Source organism: Sphaeramia orbicularis, chromosome 20, assembly GCF_902148855.1.
Source record: "Sphaeramia orbicularis chromosome 20, fSphaOr1.1, whole genome shotgun sequence".
NCBI lineage: Eukaryota > Metazoa > Chordata > Actinopteri > Kurtiformes > Apogonidae > Sphaeramia > Sphaeramia orbicularis.
In genome coordinates this window covers 21536125-21559870 of record NC_043976.1, presented here as the reverse complement: position 1 = coordinate 21559870, position 23746 = coordinate 21536125, and the positions used below count along the sequence as shown (strand labels likewise).

Sequence of the window (23746 nt, the reverse complement as noted above, 5' to 3'; positions counted from 1 at the left end):
GCTGTGGGCATAATCATTTCTGTTTGGTCATGACAGGATAAACAAATCAAACAATTACTAATAGCAGTCTATTAGTCAACAATTGTATATATATGTATTGAACTTTAAGAGTTTGATAGTAATTATCTGACAGTATCTGCATTGTATTGTCTAACACCATAGAGAGGAAAATGTGCCTTACTAAAGACCCATACATCCAGCATCATTTGAATAAAAGCACAACTAAAAGCACAAGTCACACGAGGCCACACACCCTAATGACACACCTCTACACATGGGGAAGCTCCTCTTATTTCATATTAACTTCAAATGAATGCTGTATCAGCCATAAATTATTTGCACAATATGACTGCCCTTTCTGTAGTTTGACTCAGTCCTTTGACTTGACTCCTTTGCCAATAGGGGATTGTCGGGGGCCCCTCGGTGCCTACCCTCATATCCTCAACACTTGCAGTGGAGCGGAAGACGGGTACAGCAGGCATGTCAAACAGTGACAGGACCAGTGGGACCACTTGGGTTTTGTTTCAGGAATGACTGTGGAATAACATAGGAAGGGAAGGGTTTGCCTCAAAATACAGTCTGCACATTTATGGAAAGGATTATGCCCATACCCCTCATTGTTATGCTGCCACAGTGTGATTTCATTGTAATTCTCTTTTACATTTAATGATCACCGAGTAACTCATGACTAAATGAATCATTAATATGAGATTTCTCTTCCTTTATTAGAGGTTTTAAGAGGTCTTCAAAGATTGTGCATTAATTACTGTTACACCATCTGTGTCTACATACAATATAGTGATTCAGCTATTGAGACTTGAACTCACTCCAAATGACTTCCTGATTAAAACAATGAATAAATTGTCTATTCTTGCAGTACGTTCTTTGGATTGGTTTGATCACCCTTGGTTTCACATTATTAATTCTGGTAGTTTCTCCTTGTATTTTGTTACCATATGGGGTGGTGCACTGTGGACAATTATGATAATGCCATGATTAATTAACACGTTTGACCTTGTTTTAAAAGCTATAACTTTAACAGGCAAGTCTTTTTGCCTGGTAAATTTTCCTGATATTAGACTTAACTTGAAAAACCTTTCCTATTTACGTTTTATTTATTCTACATACTCTGATCAATTTTCAACAAATTGAGATTATTCCTGCCTTTGACAGACAGCTGCTTCATGATCATCAGCAGCTCAGTGTTTCTGTTCAATTTGCCAAATACATTAAAATGAGTTTGATGACCTTGATGATGATCTTTAGCTCTAAGCATCTTAGTCTTAAGATTGAGATCATGCCAGACGGTAAACCTAGCTTCAAAGTATTTAAAATATTTTGATTTTCATATCATGTTAGGATTAATTCAAGAACACTCATAGGCAGATCACGGATTAACCTGACACAATATAACACATTTTTAAAACAGTTTGTTATGATAAAATGTTTAAATTCACTTTGGAAAAAAAAGGTAATGCATTAAATAAAATGAAAAAAGAGGTTGACAGCCCTCAGTACCTAGTACATATAATTTATATGTAGGGAAAAAAAGCATTTTGTGGTGTTTTCCTACAACTTACGGCATGTTTGATATGATGAAATATTTCAATGTGCTGTTTCAAACACTCAACAGCTATTGAGAAGTTCTAGTCTGACCTAAGGCAATACAGTTTTCTCTCAGGAAAAGGCCTGCTCACCTATTTGGAAGACAGTGCCCTCCTTCAACAGATATGATGTGGTAATGCTGAATTTCAGAGAGAAACACTGCAATGTTTTCTAACTTCTGGACTGTCAAAACATTACTACAAACTCCAGTCCTCCGTTGTATCAGAGCTCAGTGTAGATGAAACACATCTTTTATCCTTTTTGTGCTGTTCAGACAGTTAGTTAAACACAAAACCTATTCACAATTCTGGTCAGCAGGCAAATATTTGAAATGCTTATATGTATATATGTATTGTACATACAACACTTAATTACAAAGATTTTGTGAATGGGAATAATTGGCTCAGAATGCATATGGAAAATGATTATATAAATTGTGGCCTTAACTGATATGTAAACAATTGTGAAGAAAAATTGTTTGTAATTACTCAAGGACTAAAATGAAACTATCATAACACACAATTTTCCCTGTGTCTCAGACTGTAAAATTATACAGCAGGATACCAAATTAATTATGGTGTCATATCTCCACAGATTTCTCAAATGCTATGTGATTTTTTTTTTTTTATTGTCATTTTATCATTTACTGAGTTTGTTAATTATCACCCTGTGCTTATCACCCCATTCTAAGCATCAAGCCTACATCACATCTCAAGGGTGAGATCTTGTGCAAATACATTAATGCAGTGTGAGAAAATAATGTAGCCTATGCCTACACTTCACTGGAGAGACATGGAACATCAACTTTGATTTTGAGAGGATCAGTGGTTGAAAAGATTGTTGACAGGATGTCAAAACTTCATTACAGTGGCAAAGCAAACACCTTCAGTCGTTTTAAACTTGCTTTGAAACATTGATTATCTTGGCGAGAGAAATGACTTGAGTGTGGTATGCCACACAGAGCACTCTGAGTCACTGACAAGTGCTGGAGCCTACAAGTGGTGGGCAAGGAAATATTTATGGCACCTGGAAAAAATAGGTTTAAATTTGAACAAACTTGAAGCTTCGTTGTCAGAAACCTCAACTGTGAAGCCCTTTTGACAAATAATATCTCGGTTTGTTTGGTCTTGTTTTTTTAATCTGTCTTGATGATTTGTGACAAGCCATTACAGTCTTCATTATGATCAGATTTTTTGGCTAGCATCACTGCACAGTACCAAGTTCGCTCTGATCCAGTTTCTCCTGAAGTTCTGAAGGCCTTGAACGCATCTTGATCCATACAGGAAGTAGGGTGACGCTGGCGCGGTCGTTGAAAACAAACCCGGGCAGAGCAGGCGTTGTTGACATGACTGTAGCAGACAACTGCCCACCAAACTGACAAACCTGTCTAGAGCATTCTTGAAGACGGCGAACATGGACTTATCTCCCATTATAAAGAAAATAGGTAGGCTAAATTACATGAGCAAATCTAGCTAAGAAGGCTGACTTATCCTGAACTTTCACTTGCTTAACTAACATTAGCCGCTTATGCTAACTAATCAAACCTGTACCTTTACTTTAACACTACTATTAGCAGGGTTTGGCAGGCTAGAATTGTATGGAGACTTACAGAAATAACTAATACATAACGCTGATGTTAGCTAACAAATTAGAAGGTGACGTTTACCGAATATCTCTGTTACCGTTTAGCGAAAACTTTGCTTTACATACATCGATCCCGTTTTCATACATTACTTGTTGTCTGTTAACCCTAGGCCACTCTTTAGTGGAGATACGAGTTCGGGCATTAAAAAACATCCTGTGCAAGCTGGACCATTCCCTGATTTCCGTCTGTGATATTGTCCAAGAAAAGATGTTGTTTGTGTATCTGCTGGAGTGGTTCAATTTCCCCGAGGTGCCAATGCAGGAGGAGGTCCTTGAGTTGCTCAACACATTATCCAAGGTAACATTAGATTTAATAGTTTACATCTAGGGCTGTGGAATGGGAGGATGGGCGCTTGTAGCTAAAAAAAAAAAAAAGATTTTCCAACATTTTAGTATAGATCAAAATTTCTGTAGGGACTTCTTTTGGCCACACTGCAGTTTGCAGGAAGAACGTTTACTTTGTCATTTTTTTCTTCGAAGCATCCCAGTGCAGCCCAGATGCTAAGAGATGTTGGGGCGGTGGACTTCCTCACCCAACTGTCTCCTAATGTGGAACCCAGACTGCGAGCTGTCATTGATGGGACTCTGGACCAGCTGTTCCACCTACCTGAACTACTGCCGAGCCATACAATAGTGTATTCTCATAACCAGCCGGCTACTACTGTAACAGGTGTTTGGCTGTGTTTAGAGTCTGATATACAATACGCTAAGTATTTTGTAATCATAGTGCAGAGATGGGATGAGATGATTTGTTGTCTTTCCACTTTCCACATACCCTGTAACAATTTTGCAGAGTGCAAATGGTTATTTGAATCTCAAATATGTTTATGTTTAGCCCCAACGATAGATCAATCTGAAGAGCCTTTTCCAAAAATGGGCTATTTCCAAAAGAGCATGTCAAGTCAAACAGATGTACCACCTCACAAGATAAAAGGTATTTTCAATACTTTCAATGTTTTTAGTCCCTTAGTTTATATTCCCCTGCTTTTTTTGTCTCACAGTGCATTATCTGAAAATATGTCTTTATCCCTCTACACCATGCAGTGCATGAGAATGTGAGATGCCTGAAGTTTTCAGTCTTTCCGTGGTTGACCTTGACAAACACAGACAGACACATACTTTCATCCAATGAGAGGTGACAGATAAATTATGTGTTGTCATAATGTCATTATATTTGCTGTATTAAATATTGAATACATGATGTGTGTAATTTTGATTCTTTTTAAACAGCTCACTAAGGAGCAGCAACACCAACTTGGTCCGGACCACATGTGAACTTCTACGTGATGTCATTATGCAAGACTTTCCCGCAGAGATCTTCCTGCAGAGGCCCAATATTGTTAAGGTACTATTCTATTACATTACCTTTTTTCTAGGAAGGCACACACTGCTTTGTCTGTACTCATGTATCTGAAGTATGTAAGTTTTGGGACCAAGCCTGAAACTATATGGTTGGCAACTCCTGTTATTATAAAGTTTCCTGTCTTTTATCTTAGCTTAGCTTAACTTATCTTAGCTTCACGTATCTGTCAAGGTAATGTTTAATTACAAATTGGGATAAAAAAAAACAAAAAACAAAAAAAGATTCAGTCTATAGATGAAAATTTGGGTGGTGTACTTTTTTGTCTGACACTTGTGCTGCTTCATCTGAGTAGTCTACAACTATTAGACATTTCACTTAGGGCTCAGACAAACACTGTGTTTGCTTTGTCTTTACTTTAAAATATGCTCTTGCTTCTCTTAAAATATTGTGATGTCCAATGAGAATTTCACACCCATTGTTGTGGTCCCCTGACAACTTTTGTTCATGATGCTTAATATTTTTGTTCATTTATATTGAGTGTATTTGGTGGAGAGGCTAGAATGATCATACCTTTTGTGGAATTTATAGGATGGGCACTCTAGCCATTGTGACAAAAATAATAACCTGTCAAATATTGTCCTTGAACAAAACACCAATTTATAATTCCATGGCCCTGATCCTGTAAGAGTGGTGGAGGTCTCTGGAGGCTTACTGTGCTTGAGCAGGTACTGGATTGCCGTGAGGATGCAGCTGGGTCATGATATACATCTTACAGGGTGTGGAAGTCCTTTTTGTATTGCTTCTTTCTTTTATTGCTTTCTTAGATATCAAGAGTGTCTGTAAAACTAGGTACACAGGCATTAGAAAAGTTTTAATGTTAGTGGGTTTGAAAAAAAGCAAATGCTGTGCAGTTGTGCAAGTTATAGAATGCCCAACTCTATTTTGAACAAATATGCTTTGCTTCAAACTGGTTTTCTCTCTTTCCTTGTCTGCAAAAGTTTATTGTACTTTTTGTTGTATCCTGTCAGCAACAAATTGAATGAGTGCAAAGTAAATGAGCCCTTAATTTTAATGTAATCAACAAAGTGCTGGAGGAATTATCATTTTGCCCTGATGAGCCATGGTGAACAGTACTATTTTGTTAATAAAGTGATGGCATTCTATTACATCGGTCTCAGAGCAGTATTAGCATGCTGTCACCCAACAGTCTCATGATAAAAAAGAAATCATTATGGGAAAGTACCTTCATCTTGTGGTGGCTTTACTTGTCCCTTTGTTGAGTTACTGGAGCTATTAAGCTAAATTAAAAGAGTTAGATTTAGAGACTTGACGTCATTAGATACAGAGGGCAGGGAATTTGAACATGGAACAAATTGCTGCTTCAATAATTCAATAGAACTTGCCCTTTTTATTTAGTGAACTTTATTGCAACTTTTCTATCACTGTCTAACTTAATGCCCTGCTTTTACACAACTGTGGCATATTCTTCCCCATTACATTAAACATTATATTGACACAACTGCATATTATTCTCGATGGAAATTAGTCATTATTTATATTTCATTTTCTCAAAATCATTTTGCCCAGCGTAATGTGTGCCGTCTCATTTCACTTTCCTTTTTCAGAATTTGCTGTCACTGTTGAGGCTGGGCTCAGGAAAAGGCGATGCCGCCCACCTCCACTTGCAAGCTCTTTCCTGCCTGCGGCAACTTTGTATGGGGCTAAGGAGGAGACTGCGCTTTCACCAAGACCCAAGCTTTTACTCAACAAAACAAGGTAGCACTGTTTATTAGTTTACCTGGTGTATTAATGTAACTGTAGTTAATCACATGTCATGTTATCGTCATTAACTATTTCCTTTTTTGTCCTTTTTTGTTACATGTTATATAGATCCAGTATCCCAAAACTCCTCCTTCTCTTACTCCCATGAGGTGCGAGGTACCCAACGTTCCCAGGCCTCATCTCCTGCAGCAGAGTGCTCCCCCAGGCCCTCTGTACTGGGACGCCCAGGCCAGAGAGCACGGGGAGATGGCCAAGATGGGGATGCAACTTCTAACAGGTGTGTGCATAAATATAATCCCACATCAGTGTGTAAGTGTATGTTTTAATAAGCTGATTTAAGAGCACAATCACTGCATCACTCTGTGTAAATTTGTTCATAATGTTGCTAGCTAGAGTGTTGTGCCTGTGTATTTCTTCATGTTAGTAGTGAGTGCATGGATTTCTGCCAGTTTGGCTTTTATTGCACTTCTTCTGAGTGTTACTCACAAATGGTGTTATTTTAATGTGTCTTTCTCTCTTCGACATGTTTTCTATGATTCAGTTCTCTAGTCAATTCTGATCTTTATACATTGCGTTTAACAAGAGGTTGTAGAGAGGCGTATACTTCTGGAAATTTGTACACAGTAGGAATTTTTTGTGGCTTTGATAATGACAAAATTGCTACTGACACCAGCAGCCTGCACATGAAGATAAAACGATGTGAGAAAGACTGTGGAGGATTTTATTCGTCTGCCTACATTTGAATAACACCACAAGCCCCCTAGAGGCTGATCTGTAGTGTTTAAAAGTGATGGCATATTCAGTTTTTATGATCCATTCCTGTGCAGCTCGTTCATCACATCTTGTATTTGAGAGGTCCAAGTACAAATCATGCCTTTTCTGTACTTGTCTGTGATGCATCCAGTGGCAGTTCGCATAGAGGTGGAGCAGCATTCCAGGCCCCCAGACAGACACCCCAGTCACCTGCAGATGTGGCCCATTTGGAACTACCTGATCTTGGTGTGGAAGATGTCTTGGAGCTTCAGTTACAGCAGCTAACATTGGCTCAGTTCACTGTAGCTACCATGGAGCATGCAATACCGCTTCTTAAAACAGGTAGGAGCATTAGGTGGGGTTGTAATCCTTGTAAATGTGTGTTTGTAATTTTGCTTCTTTACTGTTTGAGGTAATGCAAATATTTTCTCGCCTGTTTTGCTGCAACATTAACCGTCCAAATGTTCTGCCAGTTATTTGATCTTGTCAAAAAAATCTCTTGCTGTTGCTCTGTTTCTCTCCTTAGAGAGTTCACATGTGTTCCATCGCGTTCTGGAGCTGCTGTGCGACGCCGTCCTCCTGCTTGGGGACAGTGTTTGTGAGCTGGTCTGGGATGATCGCAGCCTGGTGGGGATGGAGCTGGCAAGTCAAAACACAATTCATGACAGGCTCTTATGTAGATGAATGGATACACTTCACTGAAAAGGCGAACTGGGTTGGCCACAAGACAATTTAGCACAGACACACAGGCATACGGTACTCAACTGTCAAGGAGAGCTGTATGCGTGTGATTGAATGGAATAAGTTATATAAGGTTACAAAGGCTTCCTATTGGTTTCAAAAGAGCACTCACACATACATCACGTGTGTGCTTGTTTATCTGTAACCTTGAGTTTATACAGGCAGAGATTTTTTTGATTAGTAAATGTCTTCTTGTGTTATGTGTATAAAGTCAACAAAATGGATTGTGTTAAACTGGTGTTTTTTTCTAGCTACTATGCATTTGTTATCCTCCTTGACTGTTTAAAGAGTATGTTCCTCTGCTAGGGGACTTATACACTTGTCAAGCTCAAGCCCCTCTGGCCCTCTGCTGTTTAATACATGCCCAGAGCCTTGCAGCCTGAGAACTGTTTTGTCATCTTTATGTGGAGAGCAGCTTTTGTGTGCCAGACCTCTAGGTTTTTCCTATGGGAATGGGCTGAACTGTTCATGCCAGCTGAGCAATGCACAGTTCATGTACTGCCCCCTGCTGGTATTTCTCCTCAACTGTTTAATTTTTCCTCCTAGAACAAAGTGGCTTAGAATAGATTGTTCCAATTTATTCATACTGCGATAGGGTGGATCTGTATCTCGTCCCAAAATAACCCTGAAATCTGATTACATTCAATTCCTAACCCCTGGAACGAACAATTTTTCTCCTGGCTCCCAGCCAGTAACTGTGCAGTCGAGAGTGTCTGTCTGTGTGTGTGTGTGTGTGTGTGTGTGTGAACATGTGCATGATGTGAGTACATGTGCATGTGTTTGTGAAGCATGTGTGCCATTGTGTACATTTATTTCTGTGTGTATTTTAGAAGGAGAGGCTGCAAGCGTGCATGGAACTGTTGGGGGATATCCTGAGCCTCCACCAGAGCTATTCAGCAGACATTTCCCGAAATTCTCATGTTCACCACAGATTGGCCTACACAGGCACTGCCTTATTCACCATTAAACTCTTACAGACAGTCCTCCCTCCTGAGAAGGTATGTGTGACCTAATTACTTATTTTGCTACCACTCTATAAAAATGTAAAAATTATGATGGGGTCTCTTAATCTCAAACAGGCTAGTGACAATCTTCCAGAAAACACTGCAACAGCTATTTTTCACCTCTGTCTGGACACATCATTGGGAAGTTTATTACCTAGCATGCAGGAGACAGCAGTGGCCTACCTGGAGCAGGTAAATTCAGACAGCCATGACCTCTACAGGCGGGTGACCCGTGCTACCCTCTGGATGGAATCAACTTGCAACTTCCTCAAGGAATCACAGGCTAAGGTATAAGCTGCATGTTACATTTTTATTTTAAAGCCAAAAGAAGCTTTATAATCTCTAGAGCAGCAGTCATCTTTTTTTTTTAATTACACACCAGTTGTTGATTTTTAAAGGCTGATATACTAGAATAGTTTGGAGTAGGACAAATCAGACAACGAAATTTATGGGACATTGTCATGAAAAAATTGCAAAAAATTGAAAAAATTGTCTGAAATGAACCGTCATTGACTTTTTTCTTAGACAATTGGTAACTGTAGAACTGACATCTAACACAAAGTAATTTATAGATCTGGAACTGAACAGACTAACTAGAAAGACTTTAACGTTTTTGCTAATATTTTCCATTAAAGTCACTCATTTTCTTTCTGTCTCTGATTGATATCAATTATTTGATTTATTCCTTATGAAGGGAGAGAAGAACTGGTTGGAGTTGCTGGAACTGGCGGACCAAGCCATTAATGGCCTCCCATTTCACCAGCACTTACCCATCATAAAAGAATGTGTTCACATCTGCTCTTACCTGTAAGATACTTTACAGTCAGTGTTTCTTGTAATGTAAAGACACTAATTTCTTGAATAGTGTATTTTAATGCTGCCTTACATTTCTTTTAAATATTATTACTATTTTCTTTTAATATTCATTATTAGGTGGAAGTTTGATCATCCCAGTCCACTACTCCAAACAGAGAGCCAAAACCTTCTCCTCAAGCTCCTGTCTCATCCCTTACTGCCTGTCAAGACAGAAACATATGCATGCACTTTAAACCTGGTCAAGGTCAGAACAAGCCATTTTTATAAGCAGGATCATGGCTAAAATGCATCATGCAACCTAATGTAGCCATAAAATGGGACTCTTTTGGGGAAACCATATGTAAATAAGTAGGGTGAAGATGAATAGCTCACAGATCTTTGACAGTGTGCAATAAAAAACCCTTTTGACATTTGCAATCAGACATTCTTTCCATTTCTCTCCACTATTATCCATCCATTTTACCAACTACTGTTAAGGGTACATTGCTACGTTTGAAGTGAAGTGGAACTTAGGTATGCATGCACAAGTGGGAGCCTAGTGATAATTTATGAGGTGATTTGGTGTGATTACACTCACCCCTAGGACTGCCTTGGCATCCAGAACGTATCACGACAGGAACCAGGAGCCTGCAGTGAAGTCAACTTTCTTCTCCACCACAGAGTGCTGTATGAAATAAGTGCTTTTGGACTGCAGGACTCAGCAGAAAAGGTGGGCTAGTACTTCTACTTCTTTGTGAATCAATTTGAGCACCTTTTAGACTTGGAGTGAGAGCATTGATTTTATTTGATGTGAAGTTTAACTGGCCATCCTTCACTTTTTAAAGATGTTAGTTGCGATCAGGTTCAGAAAATAAAGGCAATCAAACACAGGCAACAATAAGAATAAAAGTACAAACCAACCCAAATGATTTGAGTCTTTTTCAAGCTTTTTTTTTTTTTAAATCTGAACATCTGGTTTCAGCAGTATTGCGTATTATTAAACATTTAAGTCTGTATCTTATAGTACCTCATATTAAATGTTTTATCAGCAGTACTATGTGTGTTAACTCAGCAGTTTACCTGTGATCTATAGGTGAATGTTGCTGCCAAGGATATCCTGCTATTCCTGCTCAAGGGGCAATTGATGATGACAACATCAACCTGGGACAGATTCAGTGAGGCCCTTTACCCAGTCATCCCCATATTACAGGTAGTGTGTTCCCTGAGGACAATGCTTTGTGTTTTTATTGTCAAGCTCATAATATTTGAAACTTATTACATTATATTCATGGAGCAAGAGGAGGTGGTGTATGTTTCCACATTCAAAGCAAACTATGATCAAAACTGCAATTTTAACGCTCTTGGACCACAAAGACTGCATATTGAGCTGCCAGTGAGAAAAATTTAGTTATTCTCTCATTTACATATTCTGTGTTATATTGTTTCCTTTTTTGGGTGAAAAAACATGCTTTTATTAATTGTTCAGTTTCAGGCAACAGAAAGCCTGAAAATTCTTCATGAATATACATGAGATTTTGACTAGCCTGTCAAGTGTGATTTAATTCAAGGAGGCCATTCGGAGATGGGCCCGCCATGTCAACAAGAGACGAAATGAAACCACCCGTAATCAAAGCAATGCATATTTTATTTACTGTTGTGCTGCTTAGCAGGAATTCCCCATTGTTCACCCTATTGTCTGCCAAAGCAGTCTGAGAATTATTTGTGGATGTGTTTGTATCTGTGTGTATGTGTGTGTGTGTGTGTGTGTGTGTGTGGCAGGGTTATGCCAGCACTGAAGAGTCACTGGGAAAATGTGTCCTGCTGATAAGTGACATGTCGGACGTGGCAAGAGACAACGTGTTTCCAAGTACAGCCAAGCTAAAAGCAGCGCTGCGACTCCTTTTCACTAAACAGCCCTCGTGAGTCCAGGCTTTGGGTGTTTCTTGTGTCTGTGTTGGTGTACGTGTGCAGTTGGTGTTATTAGACAACTGTGTGTTTATAATGTATGTCTATAATGCTGTGTTTCTCTTTGTGTCTTTTTTGTGAAGTTGTTTGACAAGTTTGATAGTGGGTCTCAGGATTTTTAGCAAACCAGATAAAGTCCTCGGAGTCTGAATATTTTGTTCCACTTGCTCACTTATGATAGACATATTATAACTGTCAGATGCTGTCAGGTGCATTGCTCAAGTCACTGAAATGTTATGTGAGGCCTGTGTAAAAGCTTACCTGTCCCAGCCTATGAATTTTGAGGGAGATGGAAATTAACTCCAGGCAGTGGCTAGGTGACAGGCTGTTGTACATTTTGGCAGAAACTAATATATTGATCTGTATATTCAAGTACTGACTTTCAATCATGTCGACGAAGTGTTTAAAAATATACAGCCTGGCCAAAAACACCCTCACCTGGATTTAACTAAGCAATTAGAGAAGAGTCTTCCATTGGATGATTACTACAGTGATTAATATGTTTAACTCTGTCTTTCCCATCATTAGCACAAACTCTAGGCCCAAAAAAATAATGCATCCATGTATATACAGAAATTAGTGTAGTAATATAGTGATAGTGAATGTGCTCTGTAATCAAAACTAATGCTGGTCCAATTAAATATAAAAGAGTGGAACTTTTGTGGCCAGGCTGTATATAAAAGGTGGGGAAATATGTATCTCTATGTCAGGGCTTGCTTTATGACCAGTTAGTTATTTTCCGGTTTACATTATAATTAATCTGTGTTGAGAGCACTGCATAATGTTCTCTGCTTTTTCACCCTCAGTTGCCTGTATTCTGCTTTTTGTTAACAGTGTAAGAATAGCAGCAGTGCAGCAAATTCTTCTTCACCTAACCAGTTCTGATGGGGCTGAAATGGCCAGACTGGACCTGGAACAACAATCACTGATCTCCTCACTACCAAATATTTACTGCCTCAGAAACCCTTTAGACATCACTCTTGATACCAGCAGCAAGTCCATCCTAAAGGTATACATTTTTATACAGAGGGGAAAAATGCACACACCCCAGCAACTTTCATTATGCAACCCAGAAAACAATATGAATACAATAATATAATTATAATGTGGACCTCCATCCTATCTCTGCAGTATCATTGGTATCTGAGTGTATGTGCATATGTTGCATATGTTTTATGTTGTCTAGGTGGAGTCGGTGGAGAAGCTGTTTTGTATCCTGTCCTCGGATACTGTTGACATCTCCCTTAGAAGATCAGCTGCAGAACAGCTATCTGTGGTGCTTCAAGGTTAGGCATCAACCTAGAACTATTTTCTTTTAAAGATAATTATAACGTTTCGTTTTGTCAAAAGGTATTTTATTCTATACTGTTGGTTTATGTTTTACACCATTTCCTTTTTACTGTGATGCATTTAAAAGCACCCACATTTTTTTCTTTCATGTATATGCCCTTTGACTCCTGCTTTTATAGTTATGATTCACAAGTACCTGCCAATGTGTGAAGATGGTATTAAGATTAAAAATTTGGTAACTATTCACTTCCATCTAATAAATTAATTGGGAATTCTGCTCATAGTGCTTCAGCTTAATGTCTGAATTTTTAGTCACTTGTTTTTAAACACGAGACATGAAAGACCTAATCATATTTTCAGACTGCATTGTAAGCACTTGTTAAATCAAAAACTAACTTCAAAAGTTTGTGATAACTGACAGCTTCGCCCTTGTGAAGTCTGCAATGTGCAGAGTGGGTGCCTTCCCACCACCATATGTTAAGACAGCCTGGTTGAGCAAACAGTTGAGGCTTATGCAAATGTTTATTGTCAGTTTATTGAATTTTTCTTTTTCTTCCCTGCAGACACAACAATGCACCCTGTACTCAAGAATCTTGGAATAACAGACAAAGTCATTTCTTTCATTCTTGAAAGTATAAACGGGAACAAGGTACAAAAAACCCCCAAAAAACTGCTTAGGCAAAGTCAAAGTTAAATAAAACAATAAATCTGTATCTCAGCATGGAGGTGATAAGCGTGTGTGTCTGCATGCTACTATTTGAGTCCATGTCCTCGTTTATATGTACGTACATGTGTTGCCAGCGGATGTGGAGAAAACTTACTGAAGCGTGCATGTTGGAAGGATGAAATGGCCTGTGTTAATAATGTCAGACAGGCCCTGGTCAGCAGTGATTTTTGCCTTCTAGTTACTGCAGCCTGCTGATCATTCCCAGGCCTTGAATCAGAAACCGCTAACAGGGGTAATGGTCCAGTATGTCTGGCTACATTGAGGTGGAGGAACAGACCCACAGAGAATGACTTTTCTCAGCTAACAAGTGTGTATAAGAGATGCCTGCAGGTTATCTGTGTCCTGACCCTCAATTTCCTTTGCCCTGCATAATCACTGGATTTGGATCCAGTTTATGTGAAGTGACAGTAAAGAGACGGAAAGAGAATATGTGTATTTATTTATATTTTCCCTGCAATTAAACACCAACTGCACATGTTGTTGCTCTCCCCAGAGCTTGGATTGCCTGTTGGAGCCGTGTGTGTGTATCCTGAGGAAGCTTGTGTATGCTGATCCCTCTCTGAGGCGCTGCCTGGCACAGCGCAACCTCCTGCTCCTCACGCTGCTCAGGGGTACATTCACAAGACAACTCATTAAGTAACAATGATACATGCAATGTTATGTGGCTTGGGGGCACATTCTCAAAAGAAGATGACAAATCATCCATTGGTGCATAGTTCTTAATGATGTTGTCACAGTATAAAATGGCATATTGGTGTGATGCAACATGTCTCTATTGAGCTGAATGTGGCAGCTGTGTACACCTGCTGTAGGTGTTTATTCTTAGTTCATTTAACATTACTTGATGTAATACATTACAAATTTATGGATTTTTAATGCATCCACTTGCATTCAGACCTAAACTTCAGAGTTGAGACGGTTATTTTCAAATTCTTCATATTTATATCTGTATTATGATTTGGCTTCTTCAAAGCATCCCTGATACTGAAAGAAAACAAAGGCAATGGAAGTGAAGTCACTGTACTGATGAGTTTACTGCTGTTTGATGAGATTGCCAGCCTTGAAATGTGGTGAGTCTTTTCTCTCTTTGAACTTATCAAGATTCAAATATTATAATTATCTATACAAACCAGGGTTTCTTTCTATCACATCAGGTCAGACAAGTCCAGCACTGATGTGAATCTCTCTCTGTTCTCTCTACCGCTGTCAGTAATACACAGGTAACAGCATCCGTAAGGTTGTGAAGGTCACTGGTCAGCACCCCTTTGTACTGTGGTCTTTTTAGAAAGCCTCTCCCATTTAACATCTAACTTCTCTTCCAGGTACAACATCCCATTTCAAACAGCTACTCATCATGCTGTCAGTCCGTACTGCTGTGTCCTGCCCCCTTCCTCTGACCTCTGGACCCTGGGCCCTGCACGCCAAGCCCTGCAGGTGGCCTGGAACACTGCATGGCATTCTGGAGTGGACAACCTCCTCGAGGGACTGCATGACTCTAGTTATGTTACTGAGTAAGAACCTTACAGTTTTTCACTGCTCTACACAAAGGGAAATATTGACATAGCTTTTGTTATTATATAATCCAAAATAATTTGTTTTGGTGCAAAACGTGGTAAAAAGGATGGTTACTAAAAAAAATTGAGAAATCCACTAACCTGGATATTTTATACACATTAAACTGTGTTGGTTTGATGTTGTGTTCATTGCTGTATTGTTTTAAGATTATCCTGCATGTCATTTTGGTTTTAGACGAAGAATATTTCAGCTCTGTCCCTGTTACAAGTCACCCTTATGCAGTGTCTCTCAAATGAGGCGAATTGTAGTGAACATATTGTTTCTGAGGCTTGGCGTCTTGTGTTTCATCTGTCTCCATTTACTTGTAATGTGACCTAATTCAAAAGGATGAGATTGTCTCTCAAATTGTTTTAACCAGCTTTATTACATTTCAGATGCTTAAAGCACCACATCAATGGATCAATCCACTTGAAACTAAGTTTCATTCCATGTTGTTTTTAGGAGAATAGTACATGGTCAGGATGGATTATTCTATAAAAATGGGGAACTGACTCTTTTGTTTCAAATACATTTGCACAAGCCTTTATGCCGTGTGTATGTTTATTTACATAGGTCAAAGTCAAGGTCTTTTTGAATATTTATCCTGGTTGGTCTCTAGTTTGTTAATGCTGTTATTTGTATCTTTTTGATGATGTTACCTGTCACCACATCAGTAGTTTTGTAATGTTTTTATTCCACACCTCAACACATATATTCCCATTTAATTCCCTGCAGATTTCATGCTGACCTAAAGCTGTCAGAAGTGCAGGTTGTGGCGCTGCAGGCAGTACACTTCCCCACTGCGCTGCAGGACTGCATCCAGGCCATCGTCACAGCAGCAGGACACAGTTCGGTGACCTCTGCCCTTTCCAGACTCACCCTCTATTTACTGATTGACAAACTGGCTTTGCCTCACATCTCCATTAGCAGCTGCAGAGACTCTCTGCATTCCCTAAGCTGGCATCCAGCAATGACCAGGTACAGTACATACAAATTCAATTAAAAGATTCATGTACCATAGGATTGCATAATAAAAGCAGTAAATGTAGCTGGTTAAAGTTAATGAATGAAGAAAATTATGAGAGGTTTCTGACTGCCATAAGTATTTTAGCTGCTGCAGCTCTGTAGAACAATGACCCAGTATGAAGTCAAACAACTAATTAGAATTCATGGTGCTTTTCATGCTGTGTGCTTTGATTATTACACTCTGCTGATAGAAGATTAAAAATTCCCTAAAATAATAGTACAATATGATATTATTAGTAAATGCTCTCATTAAGGACCTTTTTTTTGTTATTATTTTTTTTGTGTTTACTGTCATTCCTCTCATTCGGGAATGTGGAAGCTCAGAAACACCTTGAGGGAATTTCTTTCAAATTTGAATTTCAGGATGAACTCATATTTTTGGATTCAAAGGTATAATATTGAAGCTTATTTTAAGCAGTGTCTGTGCGAGTTCCTTTTTTAGGATTTAGTCAGTCTCACTTTGGCTGTCTCATACTTGAAGCACTGTCTACTGTCCGGGCTACATGTTTTATCAGAATCTGAATCAGGCAAATATGTGAACAGGTACAAGATGTTTGACTGAACAGTTCATTCATTCATTCATTCATTCGTTTTCTGAACCACTTGGTGCTTGAGAGAGTCACAGGGGTGTTGGAGGCTATCCTGGCTACCAAAAGGCCAAGGCAGGCTACATCCTGGATGTATTACTAGTTGATCACAGGGTGGCATATACAGATAAAAAGCTTTTCACTTGTACATTCACCTTTAGGTGATTTAGAACGGTGCATGTCTCTGGATGGTGGGAGTAAGCTGAAATACAAGGAGAGAACCCATGCAGAGAACATGCACACTCCACACAGAAAGGACACTAGTATCAAACCCAGCTGTCTGAGGCGACTGTGCCAACTACTGCACCACCACATCACCCTACCTGAATGGGAATAATTGAAGCCCATCTTTGTTGCTTTGTATTGTTATCTTTGAAGTTTTTTGATTTACTAGCCACTACAAATTAAAAGGAAACACTAAATACAATTTATAGATAAAGTAAAAGTTAAAGTAGTTAACCTACTTCAGTAATTAAAAAAAAATGAAGTTATTATGCTGGGCTCCTGACTCTCCCACTGCCATTTTTTTTCTTCCCTGCAGGTTTCTCCAGGTACGTCCGGCCTGTGTGGAGGATGAGAAGTTGCTAGTGGGCATTGTTGCATTTCTGAATGCCTATTTCAGGCAGGTACACACAGAGTTTGTATCTGACCAGGAGGACAAGGACCTGCGCTGGATACTGGAGCTGCTTCTTAACCAGGTGCACACTGGCTGTTTTCAGAATCATATACTGCATAGCACACACTTAATACTTTGGAAATAGACACTGTATAGTGCTCACTGTTTTCTATGTGATCTGCCACATGTGAACACCAGTACAACAATCACATGATCCCCAGGCATATCAGTACGGAAACACTTATCTGGCCACTGTTAGATGTTTATAGAGGTTTGAGGTATGCTTTTATATAGAATTCTCTGTGAATCTTTTGATACAAAACATTTACCTACTGTTATTTTGCTTATTGGCTAATATTTCAAAGTATAAGAGTATATGATATTTTTGGTGCAAACTATCACTTTATCATAACAAATCATACAACAGTAGTTTTATGCACTTACATTGTTGTCGTTCATCTCCCACGCAACTCATGGCCATACATTTTTTTACATATGTATTCACATTTAATGTATGGAAATATTGAACTCTACTCTAAGCTCTTGCTTAGCAGGTGGCAACAATGCACTAAGTGGACTAATTTTGATCCACCATTAGACAAAATGGTGGTTTGTCATTATTATTTACTATTTTTGGTCAGTAATGTGTTATTTCAAATACAGCCATGCAGTTATTTCAACTATCTGAACAAGCAGTAAATTTATAGTAGGATATAGAATATAGAATTTTGAGTTTATTTGAGTGGTGTAAGTTTTAGGTATGTGTGCACTGGTATTACATCACTCTATGAATCTCATTTGGTAGAAATACTTAGAGGTATTCTACTAAGCAGCCCACAGACAACTCAATATGTATGATGTTATTTCTGTGAGCTACTATAGCCTCCCTTTGGTGCTTAAGTAACTACAGAGTATGTGTGTGCATCTCTGTTACTTAGTAATCTGTTAATACTCTCCAACATAGAGGGTTATATACCTATAATCACAGCATAGATAAATCTTAAACCACATCAAGCATATTACACTCATAATGACAGTTAAATACTATCACACTGTAGTACCTCAGACCTGCAACATGCATTACTTCCTGAGCTCTTGCAACAAAGTTGGATTCCTCATATTGCCTTAGGAGAAGAATCACCACACTGTTTTAGTGGGGAGAGCTACTTTTAGGATTTAATCAGTCTCACCTTGGCTTTCTCATTAATGTGTGTGTAAACAATAAGCCCTCCCCTGGCAGCTAAAGCAGACTCGGATTGAATGCCTGGTAGGGGTGAGCTGCTCAGCTCTGCTCAGACTTTTCTGTAATTACTGAGCTGTTTCAGGAACATCTGTCGCTCTCCACACTTGTGTTAACTATCTACTCTGTATGTATGGCTCACAAAGGTTTTCTTGTATGCCGATGTGGTTGCTCATTTTCCATTCACAGTTAGTTTCTTTAAATTAAGAACAGCCAGCATGAAATGCAAACGTCATGTTTTGGATTTTTTTTGTTTGTCACAAAATGTTCAACTAATACTTATTGGTCTGAAAATGGATTAGTGTTTGTTGTAAGGTTGAAAAATCAGTACATAAAGAATGAATGAAATCTAAATGAAAACGCATAAATTGAAAATTAAATCAATAAAGTTTATGTCTATCAATCATCAAGGAGACCGCATGCCTCCTCAATTTGCTGCTTGGGGCAGAGATACAGACCTCAGCTCAAAACCTCAGAGAGCAAGAGGAAATGAAGAACCAAGTGAGCCAGAGACTACAGCGAGAACTCACCACCTTCTTTAACACCTTACTCCTCCGTCTAAGAAACACATCTGACAAGTAGGTAGATTGCTCATACCATCAATTTTATTGTGACCCTCTGTGCTTTTTTCATGCCTTGATGTGTGTATTTTGAATTTAAAAAAATCTAAAAACGTCTTAGGTTTAAATGAATAATAACTATAAATTCCATTTCCAGGGTAGCTTTAATAGGAAATTGTTTTGTCTACGCATATTATATTTTGCACTGACAAGCTGGAGGATTCACTTTAAACTTTTAAATCCTACTTAGAGTAATGATGCCAGGCAATTTATGATATATTTTTCAATTAATAACGCGTAGTTTACTTGATTTCATGAACAGTCAATTCTGTTTTTTGCCCTTTTTCCCATTTCTGCCTGTTGTCTCTCTGATTTGCTTGTTTCTCACTCTTTCTCGCTCTGTCCTTTCCTGTCTGTCCAGGCTATGTTTGGCATTAGCAGGCCCCTTCAAGAGCCAGTTGGCAGACTGTTTGCTTCAAAGCCTGCGGGTGTCCGATGCCCCACGTTTCTATGGCCTTCCCAGCCTGGAGAGGACACTGCAGGGCATGGTCAACCTGACAGCCCAGCCTGGCTGGAGCTCCCACTGCCCTGACCAGGAACCCATGTCTCTCTGCTCCAAGTATCTCAGCGGGCTTTTAGAGGTGTGTGTGTATTTGTGGCATGTGTGAAGTTTTTGTCTGCACAGTATGTGTGCATATGTCCATGTGTTTCATGAGCATATGTAAGCCTCCTGTTCTATCTTCAGAGATGAAACCGCCTAAAGAAATGAATAAAATGAAAAGCACAGTACTTTCTGTGGAATTAATTAAAATTAAGCAGAATATGGTTACGGGACATGAATTGGAATAGGTAAAAATCTCATTGATTAGATATGCCACACTGTGAAGATGCTGATGAGATTAATCAACCTTGCTACCACCATCTGTTCAGTTGTTTAACAGTCCAAAAGAGTGGCGTAACACATTGTAGAATGTGCAGTGTGGAGGTGTCCAAACTTTTATTTTTGCTTCAGAAGTCACACCCCTGAGAAAATAGACTGTTAACTTTACATATCACCCGTTCCTTATCACTTGGTTTGTTTTACATCAATAGCCTTAATGAACATGATTTACAGGGTTTCTGCGGGTCATTAAAAAGCATTAAAAGTCTTTAAATAGATTTTGTGAAAATTAAGGCCTAAAATGGCATTAAAAAGCATTAAATTTGATGCTCAGAGGCATTAAAAAATTAAATACACTTGATGGAAAAAAAAAAGCATTGTTATTCACAATTTATTTTGATTATATAAACATTTAGTCATTTTGATCGGAAGTATAGTGTGATGAGTGACAGGCTGAACCCTTTAATTGGCTATTGTTTATGGCCAATACACGAAGTCACAACACCAGACGCTTGGAATGCAACATGCTGTGAGCGTGCTCATGCCGTGGCGAAAGAGTGGAAGGAATATTAGCAAATGTTGTAAAAATGGGAAAATGCAAGTTTCAGCAGAAGTGATTGGAGGAGGAACTGTTCAGAACCTGGTTAAAGCCTGTCATAAAACTATATATAAAACTGTATCTGCAGTTGGGCATGGGCATTAAATTTGTTTAAAGTGGCATTAAAAAGGGCATGAAAAAGCATTAAATTGGATTTGCTGATACCTGCAGAAGCCCTGAATTAAGTTAATGCCATTTTCAGTCAAGATCTTTGGTGGCTACCTCCATGTGTTTGATGACAACTAGATACCTACCCCATTCAATCCCACCCTTCCAACCTCGTGACTCCATAGGCCTTGGGTATCTCTTCCATGCCGGTCCACACCCTGGTATGACTTAATAATTATCAGTAAAATAATCAGGTCTCAGATGTTCTTAGTTTTCCTCTAAATGCATCCAGTTGCATAACAAAAATACAACATCAGTTTACCAGGAGACAAGTGATCGCAGTGGTTTTCAGTGCTGACTTTTGACTTTTTGGCTGCACCTGTCATCTGTACCCATGACAGCACTGTGGTGGGCTTCACTTCATGATTCCCTATAAAATCTGTCCTTTGCACAGGTGATCTCCTCATTTTATGTAGAGTGGGGAGGAAACTCTATGTCTTTCATGGGCAAAGGTGTGACCAAGAATGCTGTTATCTGTCTGCTCCACCTGTCCCATGAGATGATGGCTGAGAACAAAGACAAGGCAAGTGTCAGCAACACTGCTTCATGGGGGGACTAGTCAAAAAGTTTGATACTTTAAAAACAGACTTAAGCTTAACTTAATAGAAACAGGTTTAGAAAAAGGTTAAAATAAGAAAAGACAAGAGATTTAAGTATTTATTGTTTTCGTCATAGAAAGTGAATATAATACTGCAAACAAATAAAACATTTTTGAATTTGACCAAAATTGTTTCTTTCCCATTTGTCTATACCAGGACTTCATCTCACAGTGGTCTTTGGGGAACGAAACATCTACAGAGGAGGCTAATGCCTCTCACCTTGGTTTAGCCTGGCTTGTCCCATTATGGGTTGACCGAGATAAAGAGGTACAGATAATCTCTAGTGTCTGATTTGTTTGATTTTTTTGTTTGTTTGGTTTAAAAGCTCCTTCCTGTTCACAAATATATATATAGTATAGTATATGTAAGGTATAGTATATAAATATACTATACCTTATATATGCTGTATGAGACATCTGTATTAGGTTGTTAAATGGACCACTCTCCTCCATGAACTACTTTGTCATGCAGTTAAGTTTCTTGATTTTGGCTTTTTGGACAAATTTAAATCCATAAGAGATGTGCAAGAAGTAAGAAGTAATGAGTAAAAAGTAACATATACGGAGCATAACCGTTATGCTCATAAGTTTACATACCCTGACAGAACGTGCATGGGACAGTCTTAGATGTTCCAACAAGACAATGACCCAAAACACAAGGCCAAGTCGACCTGTGACTGGCTACAACAGGAAAAAGTGAAGGTGGAGGAGTGGTCCTGACCTCAAAATCATTGAGCCACTTTGGGGGTGGGGGGGGGGTCTCAAACATGCAGTTCATGCAAGAAACCCCAACATCTTGAAAGGAACTGAAGGTGTTTTGCCAAGAAGAATGGGCAGCTTTACCATCTGAGAAAATAAAGTGTCTTTACCACAAAGTACCACAAAACAATTCAAGCTGGCATTGATGTTAAAGGGGCCAATACAGAGGAGAACTAGGGTATGGAAACTTTTGATCAGGGTCATTTGGATAGTTTCTGCTGTCAGTATGATTTTAAAAAGAACAAAAACATTTGTTTGATAATTAATCTCTTCACACAACCACTAACCATGAGCAAAAGAAAAGTTTTTGTATTATCATTCATATTCTCTGAAAAATGGCCAAAGAATCACAAATTCTACTAGGGTATATAAGCTTATGAGCACAACTGTATATAGAGAGGGAGATGACAGCTAGTCAGACTAAATTTTCCCAAAATTGGGTTCTTATAGAAGTCATTCTAAGAGACTCCCTTGACAAGGAAGACTTTATCTTTGTCATCCTTTGTCTAAATCTTAGTCAACTTTAATGTGTTTTTTCATTTTAGTGGCCAAATGTCCAAATTCACATTTAATTGCAGCTGCTGAGTTTCCCAGAACAGAAGGAGCATTTGTGTCATTAAAGGTCCATCACTTTTTAGTCCACTGGTGTGACTACAATCCACGGTTGAGCACATTGCCAGTCAACCTTCCCTTCCTATCTCTTTTGTTTTCTTTCATTTCATCTTGTCTCATACCAGGTGAGGTTTGCCAGTCTGGGTCTTGGTGCAGCTCTGTCCTCGGTGCCCAGTGGGTGCCAGGCTCTGTGTGCCAGCTGTCAGAACATCAGTGGAGGTCTGTGGGGCACATTGCTTAATATCCTTTTGGATCAGCAGGAGAGCAGCATGGTTCGCAGAGAGGTACAGTGTTGAAGTGCAGCTCTGTTCTGTCTGTACAACTAAGAAACACATTTTTTCCATATTGCTACACAGGAAATAAATAGCTTCCTCTGAGGATTCATCAGCTTCATTATAGAACACTTTGCAAATTGTCAGGACTCAATACCCAATGTGTGAAAAATGCTAAAAATAATGACAGTGAGACAAGTACACTTTGATTTCTGGCTGAGGTTAGAACTTTTATGTATTACCAGCCAAACTCAGGCAGATGGCACTGTTGCTAATCTAACTTGACCCGATGTGTGTGCTTCTCTTCTTCTTGTGATTTGTGTGTCTAGGCTGCATTTATCCTGCAGAATTTGCTGGTGATGCCCATGCCTGCCAACGCAGAGGAGGCCAAGGACTCCCACTGGCAGGTCAGCAGCTCTGCCAGCCAGTTAAAAAGCTTTTATAGACCATGAACTGTTTCCCCTGTCTCTCCCTTTACTGTTTCTGCTTCTCTCTGTTTTTACCCCCTCTCTTTCCCTCTCCACCATTCGTAGCTGTCCTCTCTTGTTGAGCCCTCCAGGATTCAAACCAGGGGTGTTACTATAATTAAGGCTCTACAGGGGCTCAGACCCCCAGCTCTCACATTTCAAATAATTAAGTCTAAATCTCTGTCTGAGCAGCAGCAGCA

The 23746-nt window shown here is 39.1% G+C and overlaps 1 protein-coding gene across 1 annotated transcript in view; it reads left to right on the top strand.

Annotated features, from left to right (window-relative positions):
• The first annotated feature begins 2919 nt into the window (after positions 1-2919).
• rttn (rotatin) overlaps positions 2920-23746 on the top strand; it is a 34998-nt gene continuing 14171 nt past the window's right edge. Inside the window, exons 1-32 of the mRNA XM_030123583.1 lie at positions 2920-3049; positions 3360-3547; positions 3730-3919; positions 4085-4183; positions 4294-4384; positions 4480-4594; positions 6178-6328; positions 6443-6611; positions 7239-7429; positions 7614-7729; positions 8659-8826; positions 8908-9120; positions 9527-9639; positions 9766-9892; positions 10232-10357; positions 10721-10837; positions 11407-11546; positions 12427-12601; positions 12779-12878; positions 13446-13531; positions 14103-14220; positions 14583-14679; positions 14764-14829; positions 14932-15120; positions 15899-16141; positions 17318-17474; positions 19044-19210; positions 19614-19833; positions 21233-21361; positions 21594-21704; positions 22933-23091; positions 23409-23486. Coding sequence (XP_029979443.1) covers positions 3019-3049; positions 3360-3547; positions 3730-3919; positions 4085-4183; positions 4294-4384; positions 4480-4594; positions 6178-6328; positions 6443-6611; positions 7239-7429; positions 7614-7729; positions 8659-8826; positions 8908-9120; positions 9527-9639; positions 9766-9892; positions 10232-10357; positions 10721-10837; positions 11407-11546; positions 12427-12601; positions 12779-12878; positions 13446-13531; positions 14103-14220; positions 14583-14679; positions 14764-14829; positions 14932-15120; positions 15899-16141; positions 17318-17474; positions 19044-19210; positions 19614-19833; positions 21233-21361; positions 21594-21704; positions 22933-23091; positions 23409-23486 — 4440 coding nt within the window. The 5' untranslated portion in view covers positions 2920-3018. The remainder of the gene's footprint in view (positions 3050-3359; positions 3548-3729; positions 3920-4084; positions 4184-4293; positions 4385-4479; positions 4595-6177; positions 6329-6442; positions 6612-7238; positions 7430-7613; positions 7730-8658; positions 8827-8907; positions 9121-9526; positions 9640-9765; positions 9893-10231; positions 10358-10720; positions 10838-11406; positions 11547-12426; positions 12602-12778; positions 12879-13445; positions 13532-14102; positions 14221-14582; positions 14680-14763; positions 14830-14931; positions 15121-15898; positions 16142-17317; positions 17475-19043; positions 19211-19613; positions 19834-21232; positions 21362-21593; positions 21705-22932; positions 23092-23408; positions 23487-23746) is intronic.